Consider the following 14,257-nt stretch of genomic DNA (forward strand, 5'->3'; position numbering starts at 1 on the left):
AACAACAACAACCATTTTTTTGCTCAAACAGGAGCAATAATAATAGCCCAACAGTATCCTTCCGAGCGACAAGATTACCCACCATATCCATACGAACCGGACGATGGTAGCGTCCGTAGTTCTGAATCAGCGTTCCAATCAGCCGATAGTGAACAGAAGTCCAGAGAAGGTACTGGAGAAAGGCAAAGCTTTCCCAGTACATCTTCGTCCATTGGCTCAAGTGAGAAGTCACAGATTACAACGAAATCCCAACAAGAAAAGGAAGAAGCTGACGAGGAGGTAATTGAAGGAGAAGTAGACCACTCCTCTGGGGAAACCAGTGGACCAGACAGCCCTCAGCAGAGCAATGATGAAATCGAGGAAGAGGATACGGAGAAGTTTTATCCAGAGACAACTTCGTCCAGAAGAAGTTCCGGCGAGTCAACCATGCGCCAGTCAGACATCCACCGTCAGAACAGTGCGAAAGAAAGCCCAAAGCGTACAGAGTCATCACAGGGTGGGGAAGATTCGAGAGCAGGCAGTGCATTTGGTTGGAGTAGAGAAGGATCCGTCTCCATGACCGAGAAAAGTTGGGAGGGTTCCTTGAGTGTTGCGGGTACGGATCTCGGTAGCAGGGAAGGTTCTATCAGCATCGCCCCTAGTGAAATGGGGGAGGGGGAAGACGGTAGGTTCTCTCAGGCTGAGTCTAGGGCGGAATCCAGGGAGGGTAGTGTGATGTCCAGAGGTGACTCTCTTCTATCGAAATTCAAGCAAGACAACGAATGCAAAGACGATGCATCGAAAGAAGCGTTGGGGAGCAAGTGGAAGCTGTTAAAGGCACTCAAGGAGCGGAAGGCCGAGGAGATGGAAGCAGCCACAGCCGCTGCTGCCACAACGACCGGTGTAAGTACAGCACCACCACCCCACATCCCCATGTAATGTCTTATGTTATAACCATTTCGTAAAATATATCACTGTCCCCTAAATTTTAAGGTGTTATTTGTGTAGGTAAAGTAGTAGCTATTTTCTATCCTCACATGCTTGACATCCTCTCTCAAGAAAACACCCCCATGTTAATTGTCTTGTGTACCAAATTCGACTAATTAACAGTTCGTACAATTAAAGATCATATAAACTCCGAAAAAGTTTCACAAAAATTTTAGAACAAACAGCTGTTGTATGTCAAATTTGGTACATAAAACACTTTTGATTGGTAACACTAATTGCAGCTGGATCATTGACACTAGAGACATGAAATAATCTTTTTTCAAGGAATATTTGTCCACACTACAAATTTCTCTTAGTAAAATCATTAAATATCATATTTGTACTCAACACATTTTTCATACTGAAATCAGAATCTGCATATACCAGAATATAAAACCAGGATGGATCCAATTATCTTTAAAAAAAGTCGGAAAGATATTTTGAAGAAAAGGAAATTTCAAAACACCTACAAAATGTCTTTACAAGATTTAAAATATAAACCTTGTAAGTTATGAGAGAAAAATGTTGAATCGTAAATTAATTTTGTTATAATATCAACCAAACGATCCGAGTTAAATTTCTTATCTTCCATACAATTTCTCTTTAGTTCCAATGTGTTACAACTCTATCAAATATATGTGAATTGAACTTCGTAATACTCACAAATTTACAAGCGTCTGATTCCTAATGTTGCTTTGGATATACATTGCATGTAAAATCATTCCTGAAATCTGAACAGACGTAGATCCAAGATAGACAAACAAAAGTAAAGATTAGTAGAAGATAGAAATGCACAATGTGGAAAAATATACAAAATTTCCAGGTAACAGGCACAGTTAACAATCTAATTTTTAACACTAAATGGTCAATGGCTTTTCCGATTGTTGTATTGCCTTGGAAATATTCGCGAACGTGACACCAAATGTAAGTACCAAAACACAATTACGAAATTATTAGGAATTTCTCTGAAAGATAATTTCTTGTCTCTAGTATTTGCTTGAACATTATCACAACAGAAATTATTTAGCACATATTTCAAACACACTTATTATATGTTTGCACAATTCGTTTCACATCTTATATATTAACTCACATTCGATATTCCAATAACCATATAAGTTAGTAAGATTTAGTATACTGTGTTTATGTAAATACTCAATTGACTCTCCTATAGATGCTAGAAAGAAGGATTTATTGTGTTCCTAAAGTAACCATCTATTTTCAGAAGAAATCGGAAATAATATTTAAATATCCAAGGTATAAACAAATAATTTAAACAAAGAGATAAGGGGATTTTTTTCTCGTATATTTTGAAGGGTGCAAAATGGCCATTCGTGCCCAAGCACATTTTAACTCATTCATTCATTCGAAAACAATGTGGGCCACAAATTGTATTGTCGACACCAATATCACAACATATAAAAAAAAACAGTCAACTTTTCTTTAGAATGTACGCTATTAAGGATTACGAGAGCTAAATACTTTTACATTTTTGAGCGGAACATATAAAAAATTAGAGAAACCATAAGCTAAATATCATATAGGCATTAAATGAAGTGAACGTACTGGTTGAGGTTAAGAATTCCCATAACGGAATCCGTCAACGTATAAGCTTTTGGCCCGGTAATCGAGAACAGTTATGCTATAGTGACATGATGCACTATACTGTTGAAAAAGAACTGTATCAAGTAAATACCAACCCGATGAATGATTGTATCAGTAGTATGCCAGTGTTTCTATTATTGACAACTAGTTAAAAACATCCACTTTACACAAAATAGATGGTTAACTTTAGTACACGGTGCAAATAAGTTTTGTTATATTATTTGATGACCATCATTTAAAATGGACAAGTTACTTTTTGGGAATGTTGCAACTGCAACTTAAGTTTTGTGAAAAGAAAAATGGAAATGATATAGTAACAGAACAGAATCAAATAGTCAGACTTTTAGTAGTTTGAGAACTCTGCCTTCTGAGGTTTAGTTAGTGTTTTTGAACAGAGTTATGAAAAGTCTGATGTCAGTCTTCCAACTTTATCTCATATTGCGAGCACGAAACAAGCCCTTCCAAGATTACCAGTGATTGGTCTATCGAAGATACACTAGAAAGAAATTGTGAGTAGTCTTATACAAGTACAGTCACGGACACTTCTGTGTTGAAATGATACAATTGGTTTCAATGGATTCGTTACAACCCAGAAGTGTCCGTGACTGTACAAACGAAACCGGTTATAAGACTCGCACCATTATGTCACTTTTTTGGTCGCATCAGGGTGGGTTAGGAGATTTCGATTCCTTTAGGTTTGTTCTGCTTAAGGGGTATGTAAAAATAGTCTTAATAATTGTTATTTACCATGATATTTACCGGAATCAAAGTAATGTTTTGGGGAGTACTGTACTCAATAGACTAAATGGCGTTCCCTTAAAATTGCATATGTTGTTATAAATACTCTACAGTCTTGCTAGGAGTTCGGCCCTAAACAAAATATTTGCTCTCTCCAAGTTCTGTCATTTTCAAAGAATCATTTGTACTGACCCCTTTATTTTCTGCTTTGTAGTGGAATTTCCAAAACCTAACGTTGCAGGACTATCGGCTGTCGCCTCACGGCAAAGAAATGATGGTCTTAAGTAACTTGCACAACTAAGTACCAGCTGCTTTCTTCATATATGTTATTCATTTTTTAAAACATGCACAAAGTAATGAATAGTATTCATCGTGCTTCAATTTTAAGCTCCTTAAGGTAGCATTGCTTGCTAGTGGCTATGAAGGTTCTGAGAGTGATATGCCCTTTCAGTTCATCACGATCCTAGTCGTGTCAGTAATCATGTATTAATGATTATATAGTGAGAATATTTTTTTCTTGTTTATCATCCCCAAAGCTGGATTGTATCGAGGAACAGAAACTAGAAGAGGTGAACTTCCTATTAATGCTTATATAAAGAATAACCCCAATTCATGTATACAAAAAGAAAAATTCACTAACCTCTCAAATATGTGATGCACTCTATAAAACATTCACCAAAGTAATCCAAGTAGAATACTCGTAAATTTATTTGTATATTTGAAGCATATGAACTCCCATCAAATAAGAAAATAAAGCATTCATTTATATAACAATTTGATGGCATGTTAATGTACGTAAATCTATTTTTCTCAAACTACATATTGATATATATTGAAAGTTGTTGAATTTGTGGACGGTAATGAAACGCCAGTTGTCACAGCCAAATTAAACAGACATTAAAAATAACCACAAAGAATATCGTAAATACATTACTGCACGCTGTCATGCTTATTTCGTACTTCCTCGGAAATTCTGGCGTTTTATATGCTTTGACAAACATTTCAGTTTGTAAATACTTCTTAAATGTAGTAAAATAAATTTTCTATTTATATTGTTACGTTCATCAACTTTTATTTCCTACCTTGGAATTTGAGACTTGGTATTCAAACTAACGAATATTCATAAAAATACATGTATTATATATTACGCATAAATCAGAAACTCCTTAGAAATATTGCAGTAGTGAACTCGAAGTTAATGTATTTCTGCTTTTAATTATCTATACATTTTTTTTTACTTTTTACCAACCTCTAATAGTGCAGTAATGTTGACGACAGCTTTCTGAAACAAGAATAACTCTTTCTAAACTTCTTTTCCCTGTCTCATCAAAATTTTCCTGATAAATCTCTACAATTATGACAGAGGTGAAACCAAAACACCTTTCATTGTGGGAACCTTTTGCTCGCCTCTTGCCAAATTTAACCTTATCATGGACTATCTTTGCAGTTAGACCATGACAGTTTGGCGTACTAGAATAACTTTCATTTAATCTGCTTAAATTTCATTTATCTAATATGTTTCAAATTGTACTTTTGTCGTGATCAAATCTGTGAAACAGTAACAGCGATTGCATGATGAAGCAATATTTAAGCATGTTTATTATCTGAAACTTCCTGTGATTTCACCAATATTTACATTGATGAAGACGTCTTGTATTTTCAAAGAATGAAATTATAAATCGTTTTTAAGTCAATTTTAAATTTCATTATTAAGACTTTTACACCTGAGGGCACTTATGAGATGTCTGGCTCACTTATGAAAACGAACTACGCATTATATTGATAGAGTTATACAGAATCAAAAGATAATGAGCAAATCTGTTGCTTATTCGCAAGCACATTATTATTAATCACTGTCACGAACCGCTTACAGCCAAGAAACAGTACTCTGCAATTTTGCTGAATCATACACTTGAAGGTTCATAAAAGAAGGGATTGGCACCGTGGTAGTTAAACATAATTTCACTAATTGAATGCTGGGCTCCCAACATCCTAATCGATGTAGGGGAGGCATGTGTATATTTTTTGATAACGAACAAGGGGTAATAATGGGATTGGAGCGAGGGTTTCTGGGCTCTAAATGAAATCGCTTTCCTGACGTGACCATAGCTTTCGTGACTGTGGTTGTGAACTCTACAAGAATATAGTAATCGATTTTCTTTCTCTTCTTTCGTATGAAAAACGAAGGAGATGGAAAGTTTGTTTGAAAACTGTTCATTCAGTTAAAACGTGTGTACTCAGAAATCAGAGCACCTTTATTGACTGTCACAAAACCGAAATTGTTATGTCGATGAAGTGGACAACAATGACACATTATAATGTCTACCTTTTAATGTCTTGCGGCCATACCATAGGTTAGATTCAAGCGCTGGGTGACCTCCGTTAGGAATTTTTCCAATTATACGCTTTTATAAGCCTTCACTGGGGCTCACCAGGCCTCTTACAGTGGAAGGTACATGCGTCCGTTGTGCATGGTGAAGATCACTTAAACTATGACAGAGATCGAGAGTGTGTGAAGTCCTACCTCCACACTCTCCTGGTGCCTTCACTTCAAGATGCAAGACACAGCGGATGGCTTTACCTTTTTATTTTATTTTACACGTCAAGCCTTCAGTGAGTTGTCTTTTATCTTTGATGAAATGCAGTGCCATGCCATTTGGCATATTTCTTTCAAAGGAAAGAACGTGTCATTCAGATAAAACTATGTCATGCTAAAAAAAAGCACATAACTCCACCCTCTCAATATGGTCATATCGCCCTTGCAAAATTTATACGCACCAAAAAAATTGTGAAAAATAATTGTTATTAATCTTAAAGTCAAAATGTGTGGCAGCACGATTATAAATATGAATTTCACCAAGAAAGATTTCACACCGGAGTGGCAAGCGGCACATCACACATGTCACTTTGAATGAACCAGTCAATTTATCACTATTATTTCATTTTTATTTGTGTACTCTGCTGTTTTGTAAGATAACATTATTTAACATACAAGTAATTTCTTTACATGTAATACATTTTTGACTGGAGCAGATAAACAGTAAGATTTATACGATACACAAATTAATTTGCAACGCTGCTCTTCTTAAGACTTATCATTAAATTAGATTTATGTTACGCGTATTATCAATGTACGTGTAATAATAATGCTAGGTGCGAGTGCTAATGGTGGATTTCTTCCGGAGTGTTCTGCTTCAGATCAAACAGCAAATATCCGTGCGGTTCAGCAGTGGCATTGCAATATGCCTCTTTTACAAAATTTGTATTTTCCGGGTATACTTGTCTAGATAAATAATTCATTTGGGCTCTGTCTCTTGGGTTTTTGAAGCACACAATATAATGACTATTTAAAGATATATCCCTACTCCCCTTTCTCTGATGGAATAGATTTTGAGTGATAAAAAAAGCTGTTCAATTAAGTTTCGTGCTGAATAAAATAACCCCAGAAGAACAACAGCAGATCCACAGTAGTTAGAGAAGAAAGTATTTGCCATCCCACTTTGAACTGAAAATTGTTAACATTTTTTTGTCTTAAACTCGGAATACAGATTCAAGTTTTTACAATTATAAAGTCGTTATGTTTGTCAACCAAGAATCAACTTGTATATTTTTAGGCAGGTGCATTGTAAACGTTGGATTTGATAGGAATGACAAAGGACTCTTTCGTGTGACCAGAAACAGAAATTTTGAAAACCAGTTTGCAAATACGAAGGCGAAATTCGCGAGACAAGGGTTCCGAAAGGCATTTCTGCACAAATAAAGTCTCTTGCGTAGTCCCGAAAGTAAGCATCTTCCTTTGAGGTCTTTGTGAAAACTTCTGCAATAGGAACTCTCTAAGTCACTCGTCTGAAGTTCGGAAGTGCCTTTGTAGTGACATAATGGATTTCCTCTGTGGACTAAAGTTTTCTGTTCTCTGGCGTTTGATTGGATTATCACTCAAGAAGAAGGTTGTCTGACGTGTGTTCCGTTAAGTCTATGTCAATGCTTAAGAGATTTAATGAATCTTTCACTTAAAGAAAATAATCCTTACATATACTGGTTGAAGATCTCCACGCTTAGAGGTGACGAGAGAAAGTGTGGGAGGGAGACCGGCAGTCGGTAGGTAAGCCAAGGCCCTTCATGGGCTGTTGCGCAAAGGATTATTATATTATATATACATATACGAGGGGAATTCAGTAATGAAGGCTGAAATGGGTACATTAAAACAGTTAAAGACTTTATCTGTGGCCCGATACAAGCAGATAAGATGTTCATCGTCTACTCCTTAGCCAAATTCGCATCTCACGTTCAACTTCGTATTTCGCAAAACCGCAACTTCTCACTGTAAACTGGAACAATATCTGTACGAATGTCATATGAGGGAAGTCCTTTGGCCAGCAATAAATGCACAACGTGCGTTGCTCTTCGTTGTACAGTGGGATCCATGACAATTTTCATTATTTTTCTCTTACATCCAGTGTGTTTTTAAGCGATGAAATTTTATGTATGCTAGTGCAGTTGTGAACAGCTTGTTTTGAGTTTTCTTTTAATTCTTGAAGCTCTTATTGGGTCAAATATAGTGCACGAATATTTGCACGAACATGGCGATGGACAATTTGCACGGTAATACTCATGGATCCCAATGTACAATACAACATTATCAAGGTCGCCTCTTTTCCGATACTGAGTTGCGCATGCGCAGGAAAATATAGCGTCTGCGTTCTAATCCATTATCAAACTATGGGGTGCCCATCCTCCCCAAGACCAATGGCGCATCCCCCCCCAAATCATATCATTAGTGCCCACAAACTATATCGTAATCCCAACAAAGTATTTAATTACGACAGCATGTCTACCGAAAGTAACATTTTCTTAGCGTCACTTAACGCTATACTTGATCTGCCCCTCCTCCCTAAAAAGGGGTGCTCATCACTCAAGACCACCCCTAAAATCGTTCATCATAATCGAAATTATCGATTGTCTTGTAATGCAGCTATAGTGTAAAAACTTTACATTCACCTTATTAAAGCGCGAAACACGCATCCTAGGAACACATTATTGCGAGCGAAGCGAGCAAGAAAATATTTACATCCATTTCTTTGCAGGCTTTCAAGAATATTAATTTAATGGCGTGTCAACACTTTCTTAAGATCTCGAGATATTTCGTCTTTTCCAGTTTCTCCTTTGGCACGTTCGGGGTCGAAAACGTGTGGATACTGTATCGCTAAATAGAGTCTCCAGAATTTAATGTTCGAACTCTTTCTTCACTACAGAAATTCCTTGACAATCTAAGATTTAACCTATCAAGAGCTTTCTATCTCCTCCTTTAAATTTAATACTCAATCCTACAACCAAAATTTCCATGCCAATTTTAGACTTACTGTTGATATTGATGAGTGGATATTGCCTGCTCCAAAAAAATAATTCTCAGTCTCCATACCAGAATTTACGCAACAGACTAAAACAATAGTAATACACAAGTATTGAATACCCCCATCAATTTAATGTCCAATCCCCTTCTAACTAAAATACCCGCCATAACCTAAGACCTAGAGTTGGATACTGTCCCTTCAAAGTTTAATTCAGAATCCCCGCCCCCAAAACCCACGTGTCAATGAAGTCCTAATATGTAAGAGTTGGATATTTATCCCCCCCTTAAATAATACCTTAAACACTTTCTTTTCTTCATCTAATGGATTAAATATGGTGCATTTAAGGTGTAACATTTTTACATATATTTTGGAAAAAGATATAATTTTTGAATTTTATATTATTTGAAGGCAAAAAAATTCCCCCCAAAAATCTCGATGGCGCAACCTGCGCCATAATCCCCCCTTGTGGGCACCCCTAATCAAACCAGATTGTACTGCCATCTACTGACAACATTAGAGATTACTATACCATCTATAACTGTTGTGAATTATTTCCTAGTACCAGTGGCGGCGATTAGTAGGGGCGTGGAGGAAAGTTGTCCTTTTGCCTCAGCGTATGACCTCTTAATGCTAAGCCTTGTCTACCAGGAGAAAGTAAACTGAGTTTTGGCACCCAATCGCTGCTACTGCCTCTTACTATAGCGGCAAGTTTGCAAAATATAGTCTAAGTAATAATTTCACTCGACTTTTATTATAACCACATTACTAAAACTTATTTGAATATTATATTTACTTCAGAGGATGATATAATATTACAAACTTTACTCATATTTTATTTCAAACACTACTAAAGTTTGTTGAATTGTATCTTTTATTCATTATGCACTACTATTTTCGCCTTGATTTTGTCGTAAGGTGTAAATTTGTTAGAATTTTATGTTCATCTTAATGCATTTCATCGCAAAAAATTTCATTGACATCTAGATTTGGTAAGGCAATGACATATTTAAAGCTGAGTATGGGACTTCAGTCCCTCTCCACCCGTACAAATGTCCTGAACTAAAATTAGCATTATTAATACTTTTTGACTAAAAAAATGCGATCGTTGTTTCAAATAGCCAAAATTGACATAAATGGAACAGTAAATAATAAAAGTACCAAAATATGTCATTCAAGCGTGGAGGTGAAGAATATACAGAAAGAGCCCCGATATGATGTAGTTCAGCCCTGAATGGGGCTGCTCATTGCCAAACTTTTCCGGTGGTGGCGCCACCCCTGTTGTGTCCCTAAAGAATTTCGTTCGTCATTTGGTTGCCCTAAGCTTTTCATTGGAGCGCGATGGGATGGCTATTCAAACGTATTTTCAACGAAGGTAAGAATTTCTCGTGGAAATGGATAATAAAAATTGGTTTAGTAAAGCTTTAAGATTATGTGGCTAGTAATAAGTTTCCGAAAATTACATTCTCCTCAAATTAAGAATTAATACATGAAAGCGCAACGGCAGAGTAGCTCAAACGGGCAAAATATAGTTTGTTTATACACAAAGAGACATCATGTGGATCGCCTCTAGCTGCCACGGGTCGATAATACAAAAATTCAGATTTTTGCACTACCCTTTATGTTTTTTTTTCTGGTTGCGCGTATGTGTAATTCTACGGCAGGAGTTGGAATCGGAGAAAGCACGAGAAACGAGAAACAGTAATTTAAAAATTACAATTCCTGGAAATAAGAAAGCCCTTGAGGTTGCGAGACATGAAACAGATGATAAAATATTTTTTATAATTATTATTATTCTCGATAAATGTGTATATATGAAACAGAGTACCATACTTACTAGTCATACGGAAAGTATGATATCACTTTAAAAAGAAAGAATCTGTTATAAGAAACAAATATATAAATAAACGTACAGTCGCGCAGAATTATTATGTATTATTCCTTACCAGATTCAGAACAATAAAGCACTTAAATTGTGAAAATTGCAAGTGACGTAAACAAGTGCTGTGCAAATTTTAAGGCTTTTTTGAGTTCCGATATATTTACTGTTGTTGACGATCGTATTTTCAAAAATCTAATTTTTACAGTACTGGTTATTCAAATATCATGTTCAGATGCAATTTCCGAGGTAAAGATGAAATCAAACTTGCAATTTAATGTAATAGCAGCACGTTCAGCATCAATTTCCCCATGTATTTAAATGGGAGAACAATTAACCATGAAAAGCGTGGGGACGCAACAGGAGTGCTGCCACCTACAATAGTTTGCTTTGACAAGGCCCATTGACGTCTCATATTACATTATCCAGGCTTTGTGTTATTGATGCATAATTTTCCTTCTGAATGTTGAGTAGAACTGTTTAGTTAATGTATAAGCTGTCTGAAAATGGCGTCCTGGTAATTGATTCTTAATCTTGCAAAGTAAATTCAACCATGAGCGATAATGTAGTTTTCTGATGTGTAGGAAACAAAGGGAAATACGTGTTGTCATATTAGGATAGGTTCAAGCTTGTCGTTTTCACTGGTTAGTTCCAGCTATATTTCGCCAGTCAAACGTAATCACGCAGGATGACGAAGGTAAATGTTCATCCTGTACGTCAGTACGTATAAGCCTAGCATTTTATCAACAAATTTGACGAAGGTAATAGTTTTCCCTGTAGAATATTTACAAAACTTAAAACTTCGCTGGGTGATCAATGTTTGTCACAGACAAGGGTGTTTAGTTGGACGAAAGGATTTTAAGAAGCCTCATGCGAGTGACAAACCACAATTGATCTGCTTGTTCAAAGGGTATATTGCACCTATATTTGGAGAAAATTGGTATTCAGCAACTTCGAGGACATTGTTGAATGTGTGCTGTGGGAAAGGGACTGCATTGAATGTTTTTACATAATGCTAATATTAGTGTTCTAGAAAAATTCTCGTTCAAATTTGAACTCCCTTCGTATAAAACACATTATGGACTACATGACGTCGTTAAATGACCAGAACGTTGTTTGAGCTTCAACATATCCTAAACTGACAGCAACTCATAACAGAAGTAAAAGAATGGTTGGATGAGTCTCAATAATTTTATTTTTATTTATAAACTGTTATCCACTTGGAAGAGGTCCCATTTTCGATAGTCTTCAGTAGTAGATCCGCAGCCAGTTATGAATAAGCTTGTAGAAGTTTGAACTCTGAATAAAGAAGTCCTCTCTAGGTTTCTTGAACTTGTATTTGTAGAATTTGGAGCACAAGGTTAATGCTATTTCCACAACAGAACACTCTCTATTCCCACGTCAACAATCATATATTTGTTTGATCCCTTTGTCTAGTCGCTATCTCTATCTCAATAAATAATAATCTCTGTTGACATTCATGTGTTGCAAGCATTACAATATATACGCTTTAACTTGGTGCACAGCTATTGTCCGTCCATCCTAAGACTGAAGTCAGTGTAAACTACTGCACATGACAAGTATAAAGTAGTTGCTGGCAATTTTTTGCTTCTTAATTCAGTAATTCAGTAATTCTTAATTCCACATACAGTATATATTGATAGGTATGTAATTCATGTATGGTGGTATGCTTTTATCATACAAATTATATTCCTAGGCGTAAAATTCCTGCAAAACAGCTGCTATCAAAATTATATAAGATAATTTCTCACAAGTTGTACACATTTGTGTGCAGCGCTTTCGTTCTTAGGTTGGACGGAGAATAGTTTGACTGCCTTTTAATTTGTCTTATTACTATCTTCAAACTTCTTGTATACTTCTTTACACTACATTGGTACATTTAATTAAGAAATACTCGAAATTCTACGGAAAGACAACACATAATCGATTTGTGTTGAAGAATTCTCTTCCTCACGATACAAAATAATCTGAGTGACTATACATTTGGATAACCTCTCAGCTCACATAATATTTGAACGACATTCACTTTTAACAAACACATATCTCAGATTTCTGTAGAGTAAAATGTGTATTTTACAATATTTCAACAAAGGGGGTATTTAACATAATATATTAATTAACGGTTTCCATTAACTCCTGATTATGAAATTATCAAAACGTAATACATATGAGTATATTCTCTGTCACACATCTTTTATAATATAATTTGGAGTAAATGTAAATTTAATCCTTATCCATGCCCAGAAATATGTATTTTTAAAACTTCCTGTTCATAAATGTTTTGAGTTCACTTCTAACTCTCTGTGCATTAACCATAACTAATTTTAGAAAAGTACAGAAGAAGAATCACACAGCAAAGTTTTCACAGCCTAACTAATTTAAGCATCTGCATGCTATAACACCTCTTATGTAGTTCTGTGTGTTTGTGAATTTGACCGTAATCTGTGTAATAAAACTTAATCATTTAAATATTCTTGAGTCCTTTAAGTTTTGTAAGTAGTTATCCAATAAATATTCCGTTACATAGGTATCGTAGCTATTTTCTTGGCTCAATTTTTTCTTTCTAATACAGTATATATTTATTTAATTTACTATTAAATGTTGATTAGCTTCTCTTTTCACATTAAAATGAATGTAATTGATATTAGAGGATATATCATATGCATCTTGAAAATCATGGTGTAATGAGAAAAATAAAATAATGGAAGAAAGAAAATTAATTAATTATAAAACTTTTGAAATTCACTCCAACTTAAGTTACAACTGTGGGTAATTTAGGAAAGATACTGCAAGTTTCGTATGAAAATAATACTGAAGTATGCTAATTAACAGCTTTCGAACAGTTCTCTAAGATTGAAGACTATAAATGTTTCTATTTTCAATTGAACTTTGATACATATGAATTAATTTTTATGTGTAAAGATTCAAACAAATTTCACAATTATGAAGTTCAATTAACATTGCGTAATAACGTAAAAATATATGGGGAATATGATTCTTAGTGAACGTCAGATAGAAGCATACTTTCGTGTACAAATTGTAGTTTTGTTTGAAATATTCAATTAAAGCTTATCGATTACTTTCTTCACATATCATATGTGTATATTGTTTCATCGCTACAATTAACATTTAAGCCACATTCTTATAAAGTGAGGAAACTTTGAATCTAAAACAATTGCGGTATTTAAATATTGTTTTCAATGAAATAGTTAACAGGTGATATTTGATTCTTACTAAAATACTAATTTTGAACTTGGATCAAAACAAATTTAATAATGGACAGATTAATATTATAATCAACCAAATTTCTAATTTATCCCATCATTCAAGAACTGCGTTGTCTAAGTTAAATAATATATTTATGACTATGGGGAATATCGCGCATATATTATTTAATATGAGCATAAATTTGAAATGAAAACTGCCTTTTCTGTAAGATAGTAATCATAAATCTTTAATCCTAAGAACATGTATATTCAAAACTTCCATGAATTCTACACATATACACTAAAACTAAAAGGAAAAATAACAGCCTTCGTGGTGTCGTGGAAAGCGTAGTGTACTGCAAAGCGAGGAGTTCGAGGTTCAAATCTTGGGTAAGGCAAATACATTTCATTGTTTTTGTTCCTTCATCAATGTACTATTCATCATCGTCGTCGCAATTAAACTAGAGAGATAGAAAAGTGACGTAGAGATCACC

The 14,257-nt window shown here is 35.1% G+C and overlaps 1 protein-coding gene across 3 annotated transcripts in view; it reads left to right on the plus strand.

Annotated features, from left to right (window-relative positions):
* Nucleotides 1-14,257, plus strand: part of unc-13 (protein unc13 homolog) — a 671,187-nt gene that overhangs the window by 433,446 nt on the left and 223,484 nt on the right. For 2 of the 3 annotated variants that reach the window (XM_083118382.1, XM_083118383.1), the window contains exon 1: nt 19-882. The exons of the other annotated variant lie outside the window; for it this stretch is intronic. In XM_083118382.1, the coding sequence (XP_082974508.1) occupies nt 427-882 (456 nt within the window). In that variant the 5' untranslated portion in view covers nt 19-426. Of the gene's footprint in view, nt 1-18; nt 883-14,257 lie in introns of those variants that run through there. 3 annotated transcript variants of the gene reach the window in all.

The sequence above is a fragment of the Lepisma saccharinum genome, chromosome 3 (genome assembly GCF_977018435.1).
Source record: "Lepisma saccharinum chromosome 3, izLepSacc3.1, whole genome shotgun sequence".
Classification (NCBI taxonomy): domain Eukaryota; kingdom Metazoa; phylum Arthropoda; class Insecta; order Zygentoma; family Lepismatidae; genus Lepisma; species Lepisma saccharinum.